Source organism: Xenopus laevis, chromosome 9_10L (assembly GCF_017654675.1).
Source record: "Xenopus laevis strain J_2021 chromosome 9_10L, Xenopus_laevis_v10.1, whole genome shotgun sequence".
NCBI classification, from domain to species: Eukaryota; Metazoa; Chordata; class Amphibia; order Anura; family Pipidae; genus Xenopus; species Xenopus laevis.
Window position 1 is genome coordinate 65,902,080 of NC_054387.1, and position 16,843 is coordinate 65,918,922.

At 38.5% G+C, this 16,843-nt stretch overlaps 1 protein-coding gene across 1 annotated transcript in view; it reads left to right on the forward strand.

Moving 5' to 3' along the window:
• LOC108701317 (rho GTPase-activating protein 15-like) overlaps positions 1 to 16,843 on the forward strand; it is a 309,425-nt gene that overhangs the window by 23,440 nt on the left and 269,142 nt on the right. Inside the window, exons 3-5 of the mRNA XM_018235752.2 lie at positions 8,402 to 8,470; positions 12,590 to 12,654; positions 14,822 to 14,909. Coding sequence (XP_018091241.2) covers positions 8,402 to 8,470; positions 12,590 to 12,654; positions 14,822 to 14,909 — 222 coding nt within the window. The remainder of the gene's footprint in view (positions 1 to 8,401; positions 8,471 to 12,589; positions 12,655 to 14,821; positions 14,910 to 16,843) is intronic.

Sequence of the window (16,843 nt, forward strand, 5' to 3'; positions counted from 1 at the left end):
ATGGCTGCATGAGTCTCTGCTAATAAAGCACTTTTATACTCTACTCATCCTCGTCTACCCAAAACATAACAGATTGACGACGAGATGTCACTTCTACCTCTGCAGCAGCCTGCACCTTTTCTGCCAAACCCTGGTGAGCCTACCTTTTACTGCTTGGATCCGTATGTTTGAAAATTACATTATTGCTGCTGACCAAAGGGAGATTTCTGTTGCTAGAAAGTGTGCTTTACTTATTCACTGAGACTTATGAAACTGCACTTACTGCTATAAAGAACTTTTTTGTGCCAAGAGTAAATGTGGTTGCTGAAAGATATAAATTCCGCCAACGTGGACAACGTAATGGCGAATCCACAGAACATCCTGTAGCAGCTTTGAGAGAGCTGGTTGTTACCTGTGAGTTTGGGAATCCAATAGATGAAATGCTAAGAGACCAACCAGTGGAAAAAACAAACTCACCTCGCATTAGAAAGAGACTGCTCCTAGAGCAGGATTTAACCCTTGCAAAGGCTATTTGCTGTGGTTCAACACAACACACTGCAAATCATGTTACATGTCCTGCAAAAGCTAAACGGTGCCGCAACTGCGCAAAAGTAGGACATTTTGCTAAGATCTGCCTTAGTTAAAGATGTTCATGAAGTCACTACTACAAATGTTACAGTATTAAGTGTGGATAAAGCTGGTACATTTATTCCAGACAAGTTTATATGCACTGTCAGTGTCAATACTGCTTCTGATGACAAGGGACACTCCATTAACCTGATGCTTGATACAGGTTCAGCTGTTTCTATACTACCAAAGGATATTTTCTTGAAATACTTTGCAAAAGATCTGCTTGTTGTACCTGCCCTGAAACTGGTCAGTTCCTTAAAGGATCCAATCCCTGTGCTTGGTTGCTTGCCATTGACTGTACAATTTGAATCAAATACTGCAAAATGTGACTTTTACATTGTGAATAAGTGTACTGCTATACTTGGAAGGGATCTCTTTGCTGCATTAAACCTACAATTAGTTGATGGTCTCGTTACTACAGCACCAGTGCCTGCCACACAGCCAGTGTCTAAAATTTCACCACAAAGCAACACTGGGCTGTGCAAAGAACTTTGTATACAAAGTTAAGTTGAGACCAGATGTAAAACCAGTACCATTTCCTGATTCAGCATGGGAAAAACTTGCTATTGATATTGTCGGGCCTTTAACAAATGCTCCTATGGACTGCAGATTTCCTATAACCTTGATAGATTATTACAGTAAATGGCATGAAATTGCATTTGTTTCTCATATAACATCAGCTACAGTAATAACATTTCTGTCTACAGTCTTCAGCAGAGAAGGTAATCCAAAGGAGTTACAACAGACCACAGTTTGTCTCATATGAGTTTGAATCCTTTCTGAGTGAGAGGAATATTGTGCACAGGAAATCTTCAGTGTATTACCTACAAGCAAATGGAGAAATCGAGCGATTTAACAGAAGTTTGAAAGAAACACTACAGACAGCAAATCTAACTGGGAAATCTTGGAAAGTATTTACAACAGAGTTCCTACATAACTGCAGAGCAACGTACCACGCAACAACCCAATCATCTCCAGCTGAATTATTACATGGCAGACAGATGTGCACTAAGTTACATGTTGCAGACATCAAAATTCCACAAAATACTGTGCCTACAAAATCATCTACTGCTGAAATTGTGAAACGCCTACAAGCCAAATGCAATGCTTATAGTGCCAGAGAAGTACAGTTTCAGCCTGGATCTTTAGTCAGAATTAAGAAACCAGGAATACTGAAACAAGGACGATCTAAATTTACTACACCACTTGAAGTGAGACACCATCCAGGACCATACACATATGAACTGTCTGATGGACGCATATGGCATGCAAGTCGTCTTGCTCCTGTTAGATATGAATTTTGAGAAGCTCCATTTGATGAAGCACATTTTTCTACTCCTGATGTCAACTGCAATAGGCCTGAAGAAAGTGAACCTATAAGGCGTACTGAGAGAATCTGCATGGACCCAGGACTATGTGATGTAAATAATGTATATTATTGCTTTAAGATGCATTGTTGTTGTTTATTACATTTGTTTATACAAATGGCCTGTAGATGTCACTGTGCCAAGACTTATACTGTGCATACTTCCTGACAGCTTAAAAGTAAAAGTTACTGTTGTGTAATGGCTGCATGAGATTCTGCTAATAAAGCAATGTTATACTCTACTCATCCTCGGCTACCCAAAACGTTGTCTACCAAGCTTAGTCTTTAACTGATCAAAGTACAAGAGTCAGGTCTCCATGTATTAAACAATTTGCAACCTTAACTCTTGTGAGCGACTGTGGGTGCAGGTCCTTGACCTCCAAAATGAAGCAGAAGTCCTTGTGTATTATGAATATTCATAAGAGTTGGCCTCTGGAGGCCTTCCTCTAACTGCTTCTTTGTGGGACCCCACAGGGCAGTTATTTTTTATATCTCAACAGACAGGTCTGTTTTTTCCTAAACATAGGGAGATGAGAAAATTAAACATCTGTAAATCATTCTAACCCCCCCATATGTAAACAAAATTAGCCCAGTTGCAATAACACATACATGCTTTCTTCTGATTGGTTACTATAGATGACTAGACTTGTATCAAACCCTTGCATTTTTGATTATAAAACCCCCATAATAGTCTCAATATGCTCAACACAAAAAGGAAAATATGATAATACAAAGAAAGTCCCTTGGTTTGTAATCACACACCTTAGGCTAAGCATGGGTGTCTCTGGAGTCGCATGTCTTAGAGACTTGCATGTTTGCAGCAATGACTCGATTTGTTTTTGTACCAATCAGCTGAGGAAGGTTGGAGGTAGAAATGCATCTTACGCTCACTCTTCGGGAAAAAAAATATATTTTCCTTAAGGGAGTACTGAAAAGCGCACTGCTTACCAGACACAAGCTGTTTGAAAAGGTGTTTGGCTTCTGTAATCCTATAAAACCTATTCAAAAAGGTATTCTCTACGCTGGTATCCTGAGATTGTGTTTATTGTTGCCATCTGTTAAATTGCCTTTCAGGTCTGCATCGAGATGAAAGTGTGCAGCAAACAAACCTTGTTTCCTTTAAAAGACACTTATCAATTCCATGTGCTTTTGCAAAGCCCATTAAGAAATAACAAAATTCTTTCAAGATTTTGAAATCCATAATATTTTTTGGGTTAATTTTATGAGAAGCTGGTACTGCTGCAATTTGAATAACAGGAAATATTTATTGGGCTGGGTTATTTTCAGCATTGATAATATGACAATTTTAAAAAAGGTTTTATGGAAAAATTCAATAAAATAGAACATTTTGGTCAAATTATGTTTAATAGAAGGACATCAGCAGTCACTTTTCAGAAAGCGGAAAAGTTGCTGGTTTCCTAAGCACACTGCATCTTTTGTACTTTCTGCAAATATTTTCATATCTCCCCCAGCTTCCCAAAACATTAAAAGCTATAACATTTCCCCACCTGGAGCAATTAGCCATTAGCCCTTACTTACTAAAAGTGCAAAACAAATGGTACAATTTGCCATGCTTTTGGCATACAATCATAGTCAAAGAATTATGAATATTTAAGGATGCTTAGCTTCTCCATACAGTATTCATTCATATAAATACACCATAGTTCTGCAATGGAAAGAGTTCTATTCTTAGCCTCCACAAACAAATATTTCACCATCTTTCCTCTGCAGTAAGCCTTAAGGTAGCGATAGCCTTAGTGAAGTCAGGGATAAGGGACCCCATGAATGAGGTAAAGATAGTGGCAGGTAGCTTCTGATATAGAATTCTCTAGGAGTGTTAGGCAGACAGGGCCACATAAGAGTAGCATTGTGCTACACAGACAAGGCATAGAGTAGGGAAGTTCCTTGGTGACAGCGACTCAAGTAGTGACTCAGTTGGGTAGAAAATATTAATGTAGTCCTTTAGGATACTGTTTGAGGATTTGGTACATGGATCAAATACAAATTATGAACATGTGTCTAATGTGACATTATTTCCTTGAATATTTAGTGTACAAAGGCAGTAACTTTGTGTTAGATAAATATACTGTTTCTGGTAAAGAACCACTGGCACCCAAGTCTCTTAATGTGATTGTGTTTAGTGTTATAGTTCAGTTTGAAGATCCTTCATTCCATACGTCATTAGATACTGGAGGCAAAAATATTTCTAGCAGCACAAAAATGGGCACCTGAAGCATAAGGGGAGGCACATGGGTGATTTTCTCCAGTTTTCTCCATGAAAAAACTCCATATACTCCGATGTATTGTGTGCTGAAAAAGATGTGGCAAAATGAAAAAAAGTCCCATTGTTCGGTGTTTTGTACATTTTTCAGTGAAACAGATTCGTTTATCACTACTTACTGTACTGCTTGGTGAAGAAGGTTATTTAAAATAGGTCTAACTGCTTTGCAACCTATTACTTTGCTTGCTACAACTAACAACCCAAAGATAACAGACTTATAGCATGAGCCATTGCTTATATGTCTATTTAATTTACTGTGGCAATTCCATGAGAAATAGACCACCTAGCCTCCTGTTACAGAGAACTGATCTGAAGGAAACCTTTTTTCCATTTGTCAAGGAGAAATCATGGCCTACAGCTTTCCATTACACTTCTGTTAAACTTTGGGATATTCTCAATGCGCCCATGCCATTAGGGTACCGATGGGGACCATTTTTCTTTTATTCTTTTTGTTCCTTAGCTTTTTTTCAGCAGCAATTCCCATTGTCACAATGTACTAGTTTTCACTGTTACATATGATATTCTCTTTAAAATGATGCACTTTTGTGTATACATAATAAAGTCTAAATTTCTAAAATATTAATCACAGATTTACTGAAAATGAATTTCAGTAATAATGGTATCTCTGTGCCTTCATTTAAAAATTGCATAAATAATAGAATTGAAAAGCTGCTGATCTTAGAAGCTGTCTCAATAGCATCTGCAAATCAGTCTCGCTTACCCTACATGTTACTAAAACAGGGAGATGACACGCCTGGAAATAGGACTGGAAAAATACAGAAAATATGGTATGACATTTTTTTTCTCCCCAAAGGAGGAACTGCCACTAACCAAAGTATTTTCATGAAAGATCTTTTGCTTTAGATGCAGAATATTAAGAGAGCAAAACACTTTAGGACAGAACCTTGTCACCAGATGATACTTGCCCCTGATAAATGTACACTAAGCGGTACTATTTCTAAATAGGTCACTCAAACTTGTGTACTGAGCAGAAGATAAAAGGGACACTTTTTAAAGTACAAATTTGACCATTCTTTAAAACATAAAACTCTTTATATTGTGTATGTACAGCAAATAATATAGTAAATAGTAATATTTTGTTACTGTTTCTTTTCAGAGGCAGATCATTTTGTAATCCATATATGGCAAAGGGGCTCTACATAACCTTTATACAATCATCAATCAATAAATATAAACAGATACGCAATAAATACATAAAAACTAAATAAATCAATGTAGAAGTTATTAAACCATAGACTATGAATCCATATATAATTCATCCATTAAGTCACTTGCTGCCAACTGTGAATAAAATGGGAATAATGATGATGACTAGTGATGGGCGAATTTATTCGCCAGGCGCGAATTTTTTGATTCAAAAACAAGACGCCGGCGCCGTTTCGCGAATTTTTTGCCGTTTCGCGAATTTCGGCGCAAATTCGCCCATCACTAATGATGACATTGGCAAGCATAGAAGTTAGCAATGAGATAAAAATGCATTCACTCTTGTAACAATCACAGCTCCACTCAACAATATCAGTATCAGACCCAGTTAATGATTATTCAGTTAAATATGAAGGCGAAGGAGTGCAGCTCTCAGTAGCATAAGTAGCTTTCAAAACATGATAATCAAATGTGTAGAGCACACGCCATCTTGAAATTTAATGTATTTAAATGGTATAGAAAGTAGATAATTTTTAGGTGAAACACCATATGGTCTCATGTTAGTAATATGAAAGGATACCATTATTATACCTTATTTTCAGATTCCCAATGCATTTTGTTTTTCTCTCTCCACCTCTTTTTATGTTTTAAGAATTTATATTCAGATGCATTTACCCATACTTTGGAGAAAGGCTCCATAGCCATATGTTGATTTAAACTGGGACTTCTACACTGTATACTCCTACCCCACTCACAGCAGTCAATAGGTCAGCTCATCTTCAATAGGGATGTAGCGAACGTCGGAAAAAAAGTTCGCGAACATATTCGCGAACTTGCGCAAAAACGCGAGCGGTTCGCGAACGGTTCGCGAACCCCATAGACTTCAATGGGAAGGCGAACTTTAACATCTAGAAAAGACATTTCTGGCCAGAAAAATGATTTTAAAGTTGTTTAAAGGGTGCAACGACCTGGACAGTGGCATGCCAGAGGGGGATCAAGGGCAAAAATGTATCTGAAAAATCTGCCTGTGTGTGCTTGGAAGAGATAGTGTAGGGGGAGAGCTGTTAGTGATTTCAGGGACAGATGATAGTAAGTTTGCTGGCTAGTAATCTGCTTGATACTGCTCTGTATTGGAGGGACAGAAGTCTGCAGGGATTTGAGGGACATTTTAGCTTAGGTAGCTTTGCTGGCTAGTAATCTACTGTTCTCTTTAAACAACTGCCATACGTTGACCTTGTAGGCATTGTTTGCCCAGTTTTTTTGGACGCAGCCACTGAAGCACAGTTGCCATAAAAAATATGCCATATAAATGCTGAAAATAGTCATTTTTCGCCATACGTTGACCTTGTAGACATTGTTTGCCCAGTTTTTTTGGCCGCAGCCACTGAAGCACAGTTGCCAGAAAAAATATGCCATATAAATGCTGAAAATAGTCATTTTTTGCCATATACGTTGAGTCAACGTATGGCAAAAAATTACTATTTTCAGCATTTATATGGCATATTTTTTCTGGCCTCTGTGCTTCAGTGGCTGCGGCCAAAAAAACTGGGCAAACAATGCCTACAAGGTCAACGTCGTTGGCGTGCAGTAACCCTCCGAGATCCACCCCTCATTCATTTTAATAAAGGTCAGGTAATCGACACTTTTGTGACCTAGGTTGAAGAAAACACTGTGCAAATAATGCCTACAAGGTCAACGTATACACTACTACAGCGGTGGATACGGATTACGTAAAATATATGAATGCTGCTTGAAAAAAGTCACTCCGGTGTTTTTTCTGGAGACGGTAATATTATGGATATTTAGACAGAATGTGAACAAGGTCACACAGCTAGATGGCGGGTTGAAGAAAACAGTGTGCAAATAATGCCTACAGGGCAAATAATGCCTAAAAGGTCAACTTATACACTACTACAGCGGTAGTAAAATAAAAAAAAGTAAAATAAAAAAAAAATGAATATTAAAAAAAAAAATTAAAGTTGGTGCTGCTGAACTACTAGGAGCAGCAGATTAGCACACCAGTCCCACTCCCCAACACTGCTAGACTAATAGCACTGGGCTCTTATAGTAGTAGTAGTAGTAGTAGTAAAACAACAAAAAATAAATAAAAGCAGTCCTTACAAGGACTACTGTTATTGCAGCAGTCAGCAGATGAGATCAGAAGCAGGACAGCTGCCCACTGCAGCTACATACAGAGCACTGCAGTAGAAGGTAGATTACTAGCCAGCAAAGCTACCTAAGCTTAAATGTCCCTCAAACCCCTGCAGACTTCTGTCCCTCCAATAACAGAGCAGTATCAAAACGATTACTAGCCAGCAAACTTTCAACTGTCCCTGAAATCACTAACAGGCAGCAGCTCTCTCCCTACACTATCTCTTCAGCACACACAGGCAGAGTGAAAAAACGCTGCAGGGCTTCGGTTTTTATAGGGAAGGGGAGTGGTCCAGGGGAGAGCTTCCTGATTGGCTGCCATGTACCTGCTGGTCTGGGGTGAGAGGGCAAAAAAAAGCGCCAACAATGGCGAACCCAAAATGGCGAACGTCGCGCGACGTTCGCGAACTTCCGGCGAGCGCGAACACCCGATGTTCGCGCGAACAAGTTCGCCGGCGAACAGTTCGCGACATCTCTAATCTTCAATGCTATAACCTTCCTTATCTTTATTTGACTACCCTAACTGTCTTCTCTCACAGCCTCCGTTTCCTTGATGTTATTTTAAACCTTTATTCCACTTGTTTTTCCCATTCTTTCTTCTCACTACCACTGCACATGGTTGGAAATTACCTTTCCCACAAACCCTAGAATCTGTGGCATTAGCATAAAAGTGCTACCATGCCATGGTCTTAACCTGGTTACAAACAATGTTTTGGACACAGCAGTACAGGGGCTATTTCATTTTACACTCCCTTAATACATGGGTATTTTCTCTATATTGTATACCAAGAGGAATAAACTTGATTTACGTGTATGTTTTATTTTTTCAGATCTCCCGCCATAGAAGAAATCACTCACAACAATTTGTGTTAGAGAACGCTGTCACAAAAAATATTTTGGTAAGTTGTAGGCTTAGAAATATGCATTGTTTAGTAATGTGGTTAAACACACTAGCTTATTATGGTGCTTTTATAAAGGGCATTATTATATTATAGAAGTTTCAATAAGTCATGTGACAGAAATTATATCACTTAGCACATTATATAATAACATTACTAAGCAATATTTATAAGGATATAATGTTCAGGATATTAATGGCTCTTGTGTATCATAATGTAATATAAAGCAAATCAATGGCCAAGAAGGAAAGGCATTTTATCCTCTGTATTTGATATCATTGATCTATATTTGATAGATCATTGATCTAAATCAAAGTATGTGCTCTCTTGCTATGCCTGGCCTCCTACCTTATGTATCTTTCTCTGTCTCTTATACTACCACAAGTTGGTGAATGGTTATCCTTAAAGCATGTATATATATATATATATATATATATATATATATATATATATATATATATATATACCATACTTCTTCCCAAGATTATTTTTCTTTCTCTAGTTGCATCTACACCAATGTTAATACTTGTATCTTAATAGTTTACTATTAACTAATTTAGTTATTGTCTCTTTAAATAGCAATTAATCCTTGGCAATCCAGGGCCCTGAGTCCCTTTTGTGTTTCAAAAGTTCTGGGAACTGGAATTTACAGTTCAGTGCCTCCACTGAGGAGCACACCTCAGGTTATTTCCACTAGGAAAAATAAAAAACACACACAGTTTGCAATAAGACAAATATAAAATTATGTAAACTGTATTTAGTAACTGTAAATGCAAATCACACAATATAGATTTTACTCTGGGGGACCTGTGTGGACTATCAACCCCTGTCTCTGTCTCTCAATGCCACAGTCCCACACCGGGTGGATAAATGCAAAATCACTCCGGTCAGTACAATGTCCCTTCCCCAAGAGCTCTGATGTCCCCAGGTAGCACTACCTGCCCCAAGGTACCTTTCCCTTTGAAAGTAGCTGCTCCCACATGGCAGGTACTCAGCAAGACCTGTCCTCACCCTAGGGAAACCATAGTGAAAAGATCCACAGGCAGGAGATAGAAACTGGCTCTCCCTAATGCTCAGACACTTTATCCAGCAGATCAAAACACAGACTTTTCTTCTCCTTCTTCCTGGAAACTCCTTTTAAGCAGTTGTCACTGCCACAGATCTGATTCTCTCTAGCTGCTGCAGCAGGGATTCCGCTTCTAAACTCTGTGGGAAACCCTGTATATCTGGCTCCAAAGTCAGGCACTCCCTCTCTCCCAAGGATGCACTTGGGCACTCTCAAGCCTGTAACTGGGCTGAATGATGTCACAGACAGAAAAACAAGGGAAGGATTTGTCTGACCCCCTACATATACTTATTAGTATTAATAAAAATTACTGTATTCAGCAGTGCTATGCGGTAGATAGTTAAATACATTGAACATGGAGATCACTTATAAATATTCAAGGTTACATGAAGTAAAATACCCTGAATACCCTGTCTGTATTATTCGCTTATTCCTTGTGTCTGTAGGTGCTCCTACTTAAGCTTCATAAATTATGCACCTCTATTCACTGTTTATATACATGCCCCATAAAAGTCCAGAACAAGATGTGTCTGATATCACAAGGTCTTATGATGGTTTGGGCAAAAGCTATAGACATCACTGCCACTATATGTATGTGTGATTGTACAGCTGTAGGATGTAGGATGAGAATAATAAAGATGTAGATCTAGTCTCCCCAAACCAAAATTTTACCCTCCACCCCAGGTAAGTTAAACCACTGTAAGTATTAACCATTGGGTATTCCCTTTCATATGAAGGTAAAAGACAAATGTCTCAATTAAATATGTTGGTTACTGTGTATCTAATTGTTTACAGCTAAAGCATATGAGGCTGCCTAAGGTTATGTTCTTGCATATTTTGTTTACCTTCCCTCAGCTGGAAAGATGCAAGAAGGGCAACAATTGAAAAATGATGGATATTCTTTGAGGCAGGTCAAATCCTGCATGGAGAATAGCACAGGAACATGTGCGGCTTGCTGAAATTCCTGGCATCTGTCTAGTAAAGATCTGAGAGGCTTTTCTGATATTTAGGTTTCAGTATAAAGAACGAGATGTGAATTGTGTTCAGTAAAATATGTTATTCTGCCCCAAAGCTATCAAGCTTAAAAGAGAGTTTATATGTAATTTGGATTGTTGCAGTAAAGGTACTTGGAATATGACTTTTATCAAAATAGAAGAGTCAACAGGCCCGGATTTGTGGAAAGGCCACCAAGGCCCAGGCTTAGGGTGGCAGGATATTAGGGGGTGGCATGCTGCCCAACCACACCCACATTGGTTCAGAAACACTGGGGATGCACATGAGATAAAATTATTTTTTACATTTCCTGTACGCCAATCCCCTTTGCTCCAGTCCCAATGATGAAAATTTGCAGGAATTAAAGGGAGGGGATGAGGGAGACAAAGTCAGCAGGTCTAGGGGTGTAAATCTGGCACTAAGAGTCAATAAAGTCTATCTCCTTTATTTCTATGAAGGTTTTCATTCAGCCAGTGAATGCCAGGTCAGCCAGGTCATGGTATATCTAGTAGAAGTAAATCTAGAGCAACTGACTTGCTGATTAATCACTGAAGATGTTTCACTACTCATCTGAGCAGCTTTTTCAGTTCAACTGACTGGTACAGGAAATCCTCAGCAAATAAACTCTTCCAATTATACAATCACAATGGTGCAGTTTGTCCATGAGAAAAAAATTGTCTTTTTCGACTGTTTGATATCCATCCAAGAGGGGGGTAACTTGAAAACCCACTTATATGGATCAATATCTGTTATTTGATTCCCACCATCCACTGGAACACAAGCTACAAAAGGTGTCATTAGAAGTCTGCACGGTAGGGCAGATAGTTTGAAAACTCATACAAACAAAAGGAGCACAGAAATCTCAAAGGAGCACTGAAAGCATGTGACTACCCAGACTTGGCCTTTGTCAAAACAGCAACAAAACAGACCAACAGGAACAGGAAAATAAATAACCACCCTGAGACACAGAGTAGACACAACATAGTCATTCCATATGTAGCTGGAGTCAGAAAAACTCAGAAGGATATACAACAAACATCACATCCCTGTGTTTTTCAAACAAAGCTATTGGGTATATGCAGTCCAGTGTAGCAAGGAGAGCACAGATCTATATATTGGGGAGACTAAACAACTGCTCCCCAAGAGGATGGATCAGTTTAGATGGGTGAATTCTACAGGGCAAGACTCAGGTGTGTTTTTACACCTAAAATACAAGGGACACTTTTTTGAAGGTAGCAATGTTCACATTTTGAACATAGAAGACCATTAGTTTGAACGAGGCATAAAATAGACTATTCATGTTAAGGGAGAGAAACCATTCCTAAACAGAAGAGGGGGCCTTCAACACCACATGTCTGCTACATACAGTACAATGTTGTTCCTTACAACTTTACCTCAGCGGTTTCACAAAACTTCACACCTTCATTCATGCAACTCTCCTGTTTCTTTGAGCTGCATGACACAATGGTAATTTCTTTCACAGTAACTACACAGCATTCACAACCGCTGTGAGTCTCTCTTGCCACCCCGTTGGATAGTTACACTGCATCATTATGATTGGATTATTGGAAGAGATTATATGCCAAGGATTTCCCATACCAGTCAGTTGAGCTGAAGAAGATGCTCAGATGAGTAGTGAAATGTCTTAAATGATTAATCAGCAAGTTGCTTTAGATTTACTTCTACAGGTATAGGACCAGTTATGCAGTATGCTTGGGACATGGGGCTTTCTGGATAACTCTGAAAACACAGCATTAAAGATCATGTTCTTGCTTCTTTATTATGCTATTTACTGGAAACAAGCATGTGAAAAAGGAGAGGCAAGCATGCAAAGGGTTTACAGTATACCTTTACTGTAATTAAGATATACTTGAGATTGTCATCTCTAAAACAAGCCAAATTCCTCTGTAGGACATATTTGAATTCATTTACTAACACTGGGCATGAGCAGTAACCCACAGCAATCAATTCAGCAGCTAATTTGAATGGTTGCAGAATGTGCAATATTGTTAAAATATATTATAATTGACATTCATCTTCCTTTTCCTGTGTTCTTTTAGGTAAACCTTAATAAGGAAGGATTTTTAAATAAAACCAAAATAGCAGACAGGGGCAAAAAATTAAGGTAAGACTTTCTGTTATATGATCTAGATCTTCATTCATACGAATTACATGCTATAGCAATAGCATCTTAAAGAAGATGTAAAGTTTTCATAACAGTATTGCATAACCTTAGGTTACTTACATTTTGCAGAATTACAAATCTCCTCATGCACAAGTGTTCCATCATGCTAGGAGCTGAAGTTATCAGGACTGGAAACAACTGAACAAACATTTTTCTTCAGGTCTCCAGGACTAGACTACTATGTGTAAATGAATTTGTTTATTCTGATCTCCCTGGATGCATACATCTCCCTATTTTAACAGTAAGATGGCTGATATAGTGCTATAGATAATAGAGATTAGAGGTTAATTACTATGCTGCCATCTAATGTCAGAGGTAGTGATAATTGAAATGTTTTGCCCAGTTTCACCACAAAAATGATGTCAGTGGACTTTAATGTGTGAAAAAAATTGTCTAGTGCCAAAACAAATTTGACACGCAGCATCAGATGGCAAAAGTTATGTGACACCCATAGACTTCAATGCATTTTGTTGATTTTTCGCCGTTTCACGTATTTTTTGTGAAGCAAAACAGGTATCCTTAGAAAATTTTTCTTTAATTGTAGGTTCTTCCAGTTTCTTTAAGATTAAGGACAGGGGTGATCCTGGACCCTCTGCCACCCTGAGGCAGCTTGCTGCTGTCATCCCCTCTATGCCCATATTTACCTTTTTTGGGATATACGACACTAATACGTAGAACACAATTGTGCTCTCTGTGCTAGAAGAGCTGAATTTCCAGTTTGAAAACTCTAAATTTATCTCTTAAAGTTACAAGGAGCAGCATTCTTGCTGCTTCTGGTTACGAGTGAGGTGCTGCCGCTTAAAATGAGTTTCTCAACTTGCCTCATTGACGCAGCACCCCCGATTAAAGACCAACTAAATATTTATCAGGCCCCTACATATTTAATGCTACTAAATGCTAGGAATGTTTGAACCCAAGGTTCACAAGACAGATTAGCTATTCATGGTTTGGTATTCAGTGTCTAAACTATCATCCACATTAAACATCTCCATTAGCACCCTGAAGGTTCATTTGCTGATCTGTCTTTTGTTCCATTTAATACATGCTGCTTTTAACTAGGGATGGGCAGGAACTAGGGGTAGGCAGAGTAGGCACGTGCCTAGGGCGCAAAGCTGAGGGGGCGCCAGGCACGTACTCTACCTGCTCTGTCGCCTACCCTGTGTCCTGTCCCGTCTCTCCCCGACTGCCACTGGTGTCTTGCGCATAAATGCTCTTCTGCGCAAGCGCACACACATTTCGCGCATGTGCGCTGGAGCGAAACTTTGCGCATGCGCAGTCGAGCGCGCACAGAGCCGGCACCGTGGCCCGCCAGGTTGCCTAGGGCGCCTGGCCGGGTTGGCCTGGCTCTGGGGATGGGTAAATTTTTTTGCCTTGTTTCGCTGCAAAAATGACGCCCATAGACTTGTATGGAGTTTTGCGGCAAAAAAAAAAAGACGCGCGGCAAAAAGTTTTTGACGCCCATAGACTTTAATGGGAGTCAGCGACATTTTGCCTGCGGTGAATTTTTGGTGAAACAAAATGGGTCAAATTCGCCCATCCCTACTTTTAACATAGTAACATAGTAACATAGTAAGTTAGGTTGAAAAAAGACACACGTCTATCAAGTTCAACCTTTTAAATTTTTTTAACCTGCCTAACTGCTAGTTGGTCCAGAAGAAGGCAAAAAAATCCCACCTGAAGTCTCCTCAATTTTGGCTCAGAGGGGGAAAAAATTCCTTGCCTATTACAGTTCCATTAAGGGTTTCATTACTCAGCCTCTTTATTCTCCTAATCTTTTTTCTTTTTCTTTACATACTCTACTGGATCCATCTATTTATCCTCTTTGTTCCTCTACAGAAACAAGGAGGAACCATATATAAGCCAATGGTTAGAAGCTGTAGGGTCAACTGACACCTATACCCAACAGGAGTCCTACAGTACACTGTAGGTTGTGTTGTAATGCTGTATTATACAACAACTGTACAGTAACTTCATTTTACATTCTATTGTTAGAGGTTGTTAGAGATGCTACATTGCATTGTTGATTATCAGTTATTTCGATAGCATGCAACCCAATTGTCATATATTCCTCTTTTCTAATTAATTGTCTCATAATGTCTTAATGTAGGAAAAATTGGGTTACATCATATACTGTGCTCTCTGGTCTAAAACTGGAGTTCTATAAAGACGCAAAAGATCAAGCTGCATCAAACTTGGTAAGTATAAGGGAATTTCTGCATTTAACCAATTACTAGTCTCCTTCAAGAAGCTGGTGTTTGCAGTAGGTAGGGGAAACTTATTCATTTCAGTGTTAATAAGCCTTTAATCAGATGAAAGGGAACTGTATCTTCAAGTTCACTTTTCTTGGTAGGAATGCATTTAAGGCATAATTATAAAAAGGAAAAAACATTGCTAATGTAAAACCATTTAAATACAGGCAAAGTGGTGTTTTATCTCATGTGTTATGTGACACCCACTATATAAAGCCAACCTTGCAGAATATATCTTTTTATTTCTGTCTAATGTTGCTAATGTGATTTCTGGAACAGACAGTTGCTGCAAATTTTACTTTGTACTTTTTATTGTGCCTAAGGAAAGGCCATTGATCTTTATTTCCAGAGATGTGACAGATCAGATGCTCAGACAAGTGTACTTATAGCCTTAGTTAAAACACTGTTCAAGTTTACCAACCTCTGCATAGCATTAAAAAGAGAGAGAATAGGAGTGTGGATATCACACAGACAAGCTTGACAAAGTCCTATTGTGAAGGATACCCAAGGCTTGATCAAACCTGCCATACCTTATTGAAGTGATGAGTGCCTTAGAAGGTGATTTAGAGAATAGAGTCACTTATAATAAACTCTTTTAAATTTGCCAGGTGACAAACAGCATTTTAGTCCTTGGTACAAAGAGTATCTGTCACAACATATTTCTCATGGATAAATGAAACATATAGGAGAAATGAACTGATGTGATTGTGAGAGGAGAATATGATATTCATGTTTGTCTGTTACCAGTGGAGCAACCTTATAACGCACAGCTAAAACTTCAGAGTAATAATCATTAATTCACCAACCCTGCATCCTTACATACTATAAGCTACAGTTATTAAAAATTTTGATTATTAAAATGCTTCAAACCAATAAATTATACCTTTACTCTTTACTCTTAAAAATTAACTGTTAATAATTAAAAGGTCTCAGCCTTGACTATTCTGTCATTATCTAATGTTATTTTGTAAACAATCCATATAGCAAGAAATGAATATGTTCCTTTTGTATTCATTGATTTTAAACACTAAGGGGCATATTTGAAAAGATTTAAGGAACTGAGTTAAAATATACCAACCATCTCCATTTTAATACACACACACTGCTATTTCATTTTTTGCAGATGGTTATGCATTAAGATGTCAGTGATCATGAGGGACAGCATTGATTCAGGCATTAGGAATACAACTAAGCTTTATACTGATGCCAACTATTTTAAACCGACTTTTACAGTGTAGCCCTAAATCAACACTGCCGAATATTTAACATCTTGGGGGTCATATGTGCTCTAAAAAGTAGTGCAAAGACTTGCGGCCAGTCCCTGTACCTGCATTTGGCAATGCTGAATTTATGAGGAATGGTGGGAGAAATGTAGGCATGCCCCCATCCACCACCTAAACCATCTTTCAGATGCACAAATTGAAGAGAGGCTGTAGGTTCTGGCAACAAGGACATATTCTCCCTCTGGATTCTGTGTTCTGGAAAAATGTATGTAAGAGAATATTTAAATACCCTGCCAAAATGTAAGACAAAAGAAAGTGTTCATAAGTGCATCTTAAACACACACAATGAATGCAAAAGTGAGTAGGTTACTGGAACAAGAAGCGACTTAAATAGTGGTGGACAAATACATTTGGCACGACACAAATTTGCATAAAATTTCTGCATTTTGCCACAAGTGAATTAATTCACTAAACTGCGACGACAATTCGCCACATCAAAAAAAAAATGGCGTGTGTCAAAATCATTCGGACACTCATTGACTTTAATACATTTGGACCAAATAGTCGCGTGTATAAAAATTGTCGCTCGTGTCAAAATTATTTTTATGGCCATTGACTTCAATGTGTTTTTCGAAGTTTCGCGAATCACTAGTCTTA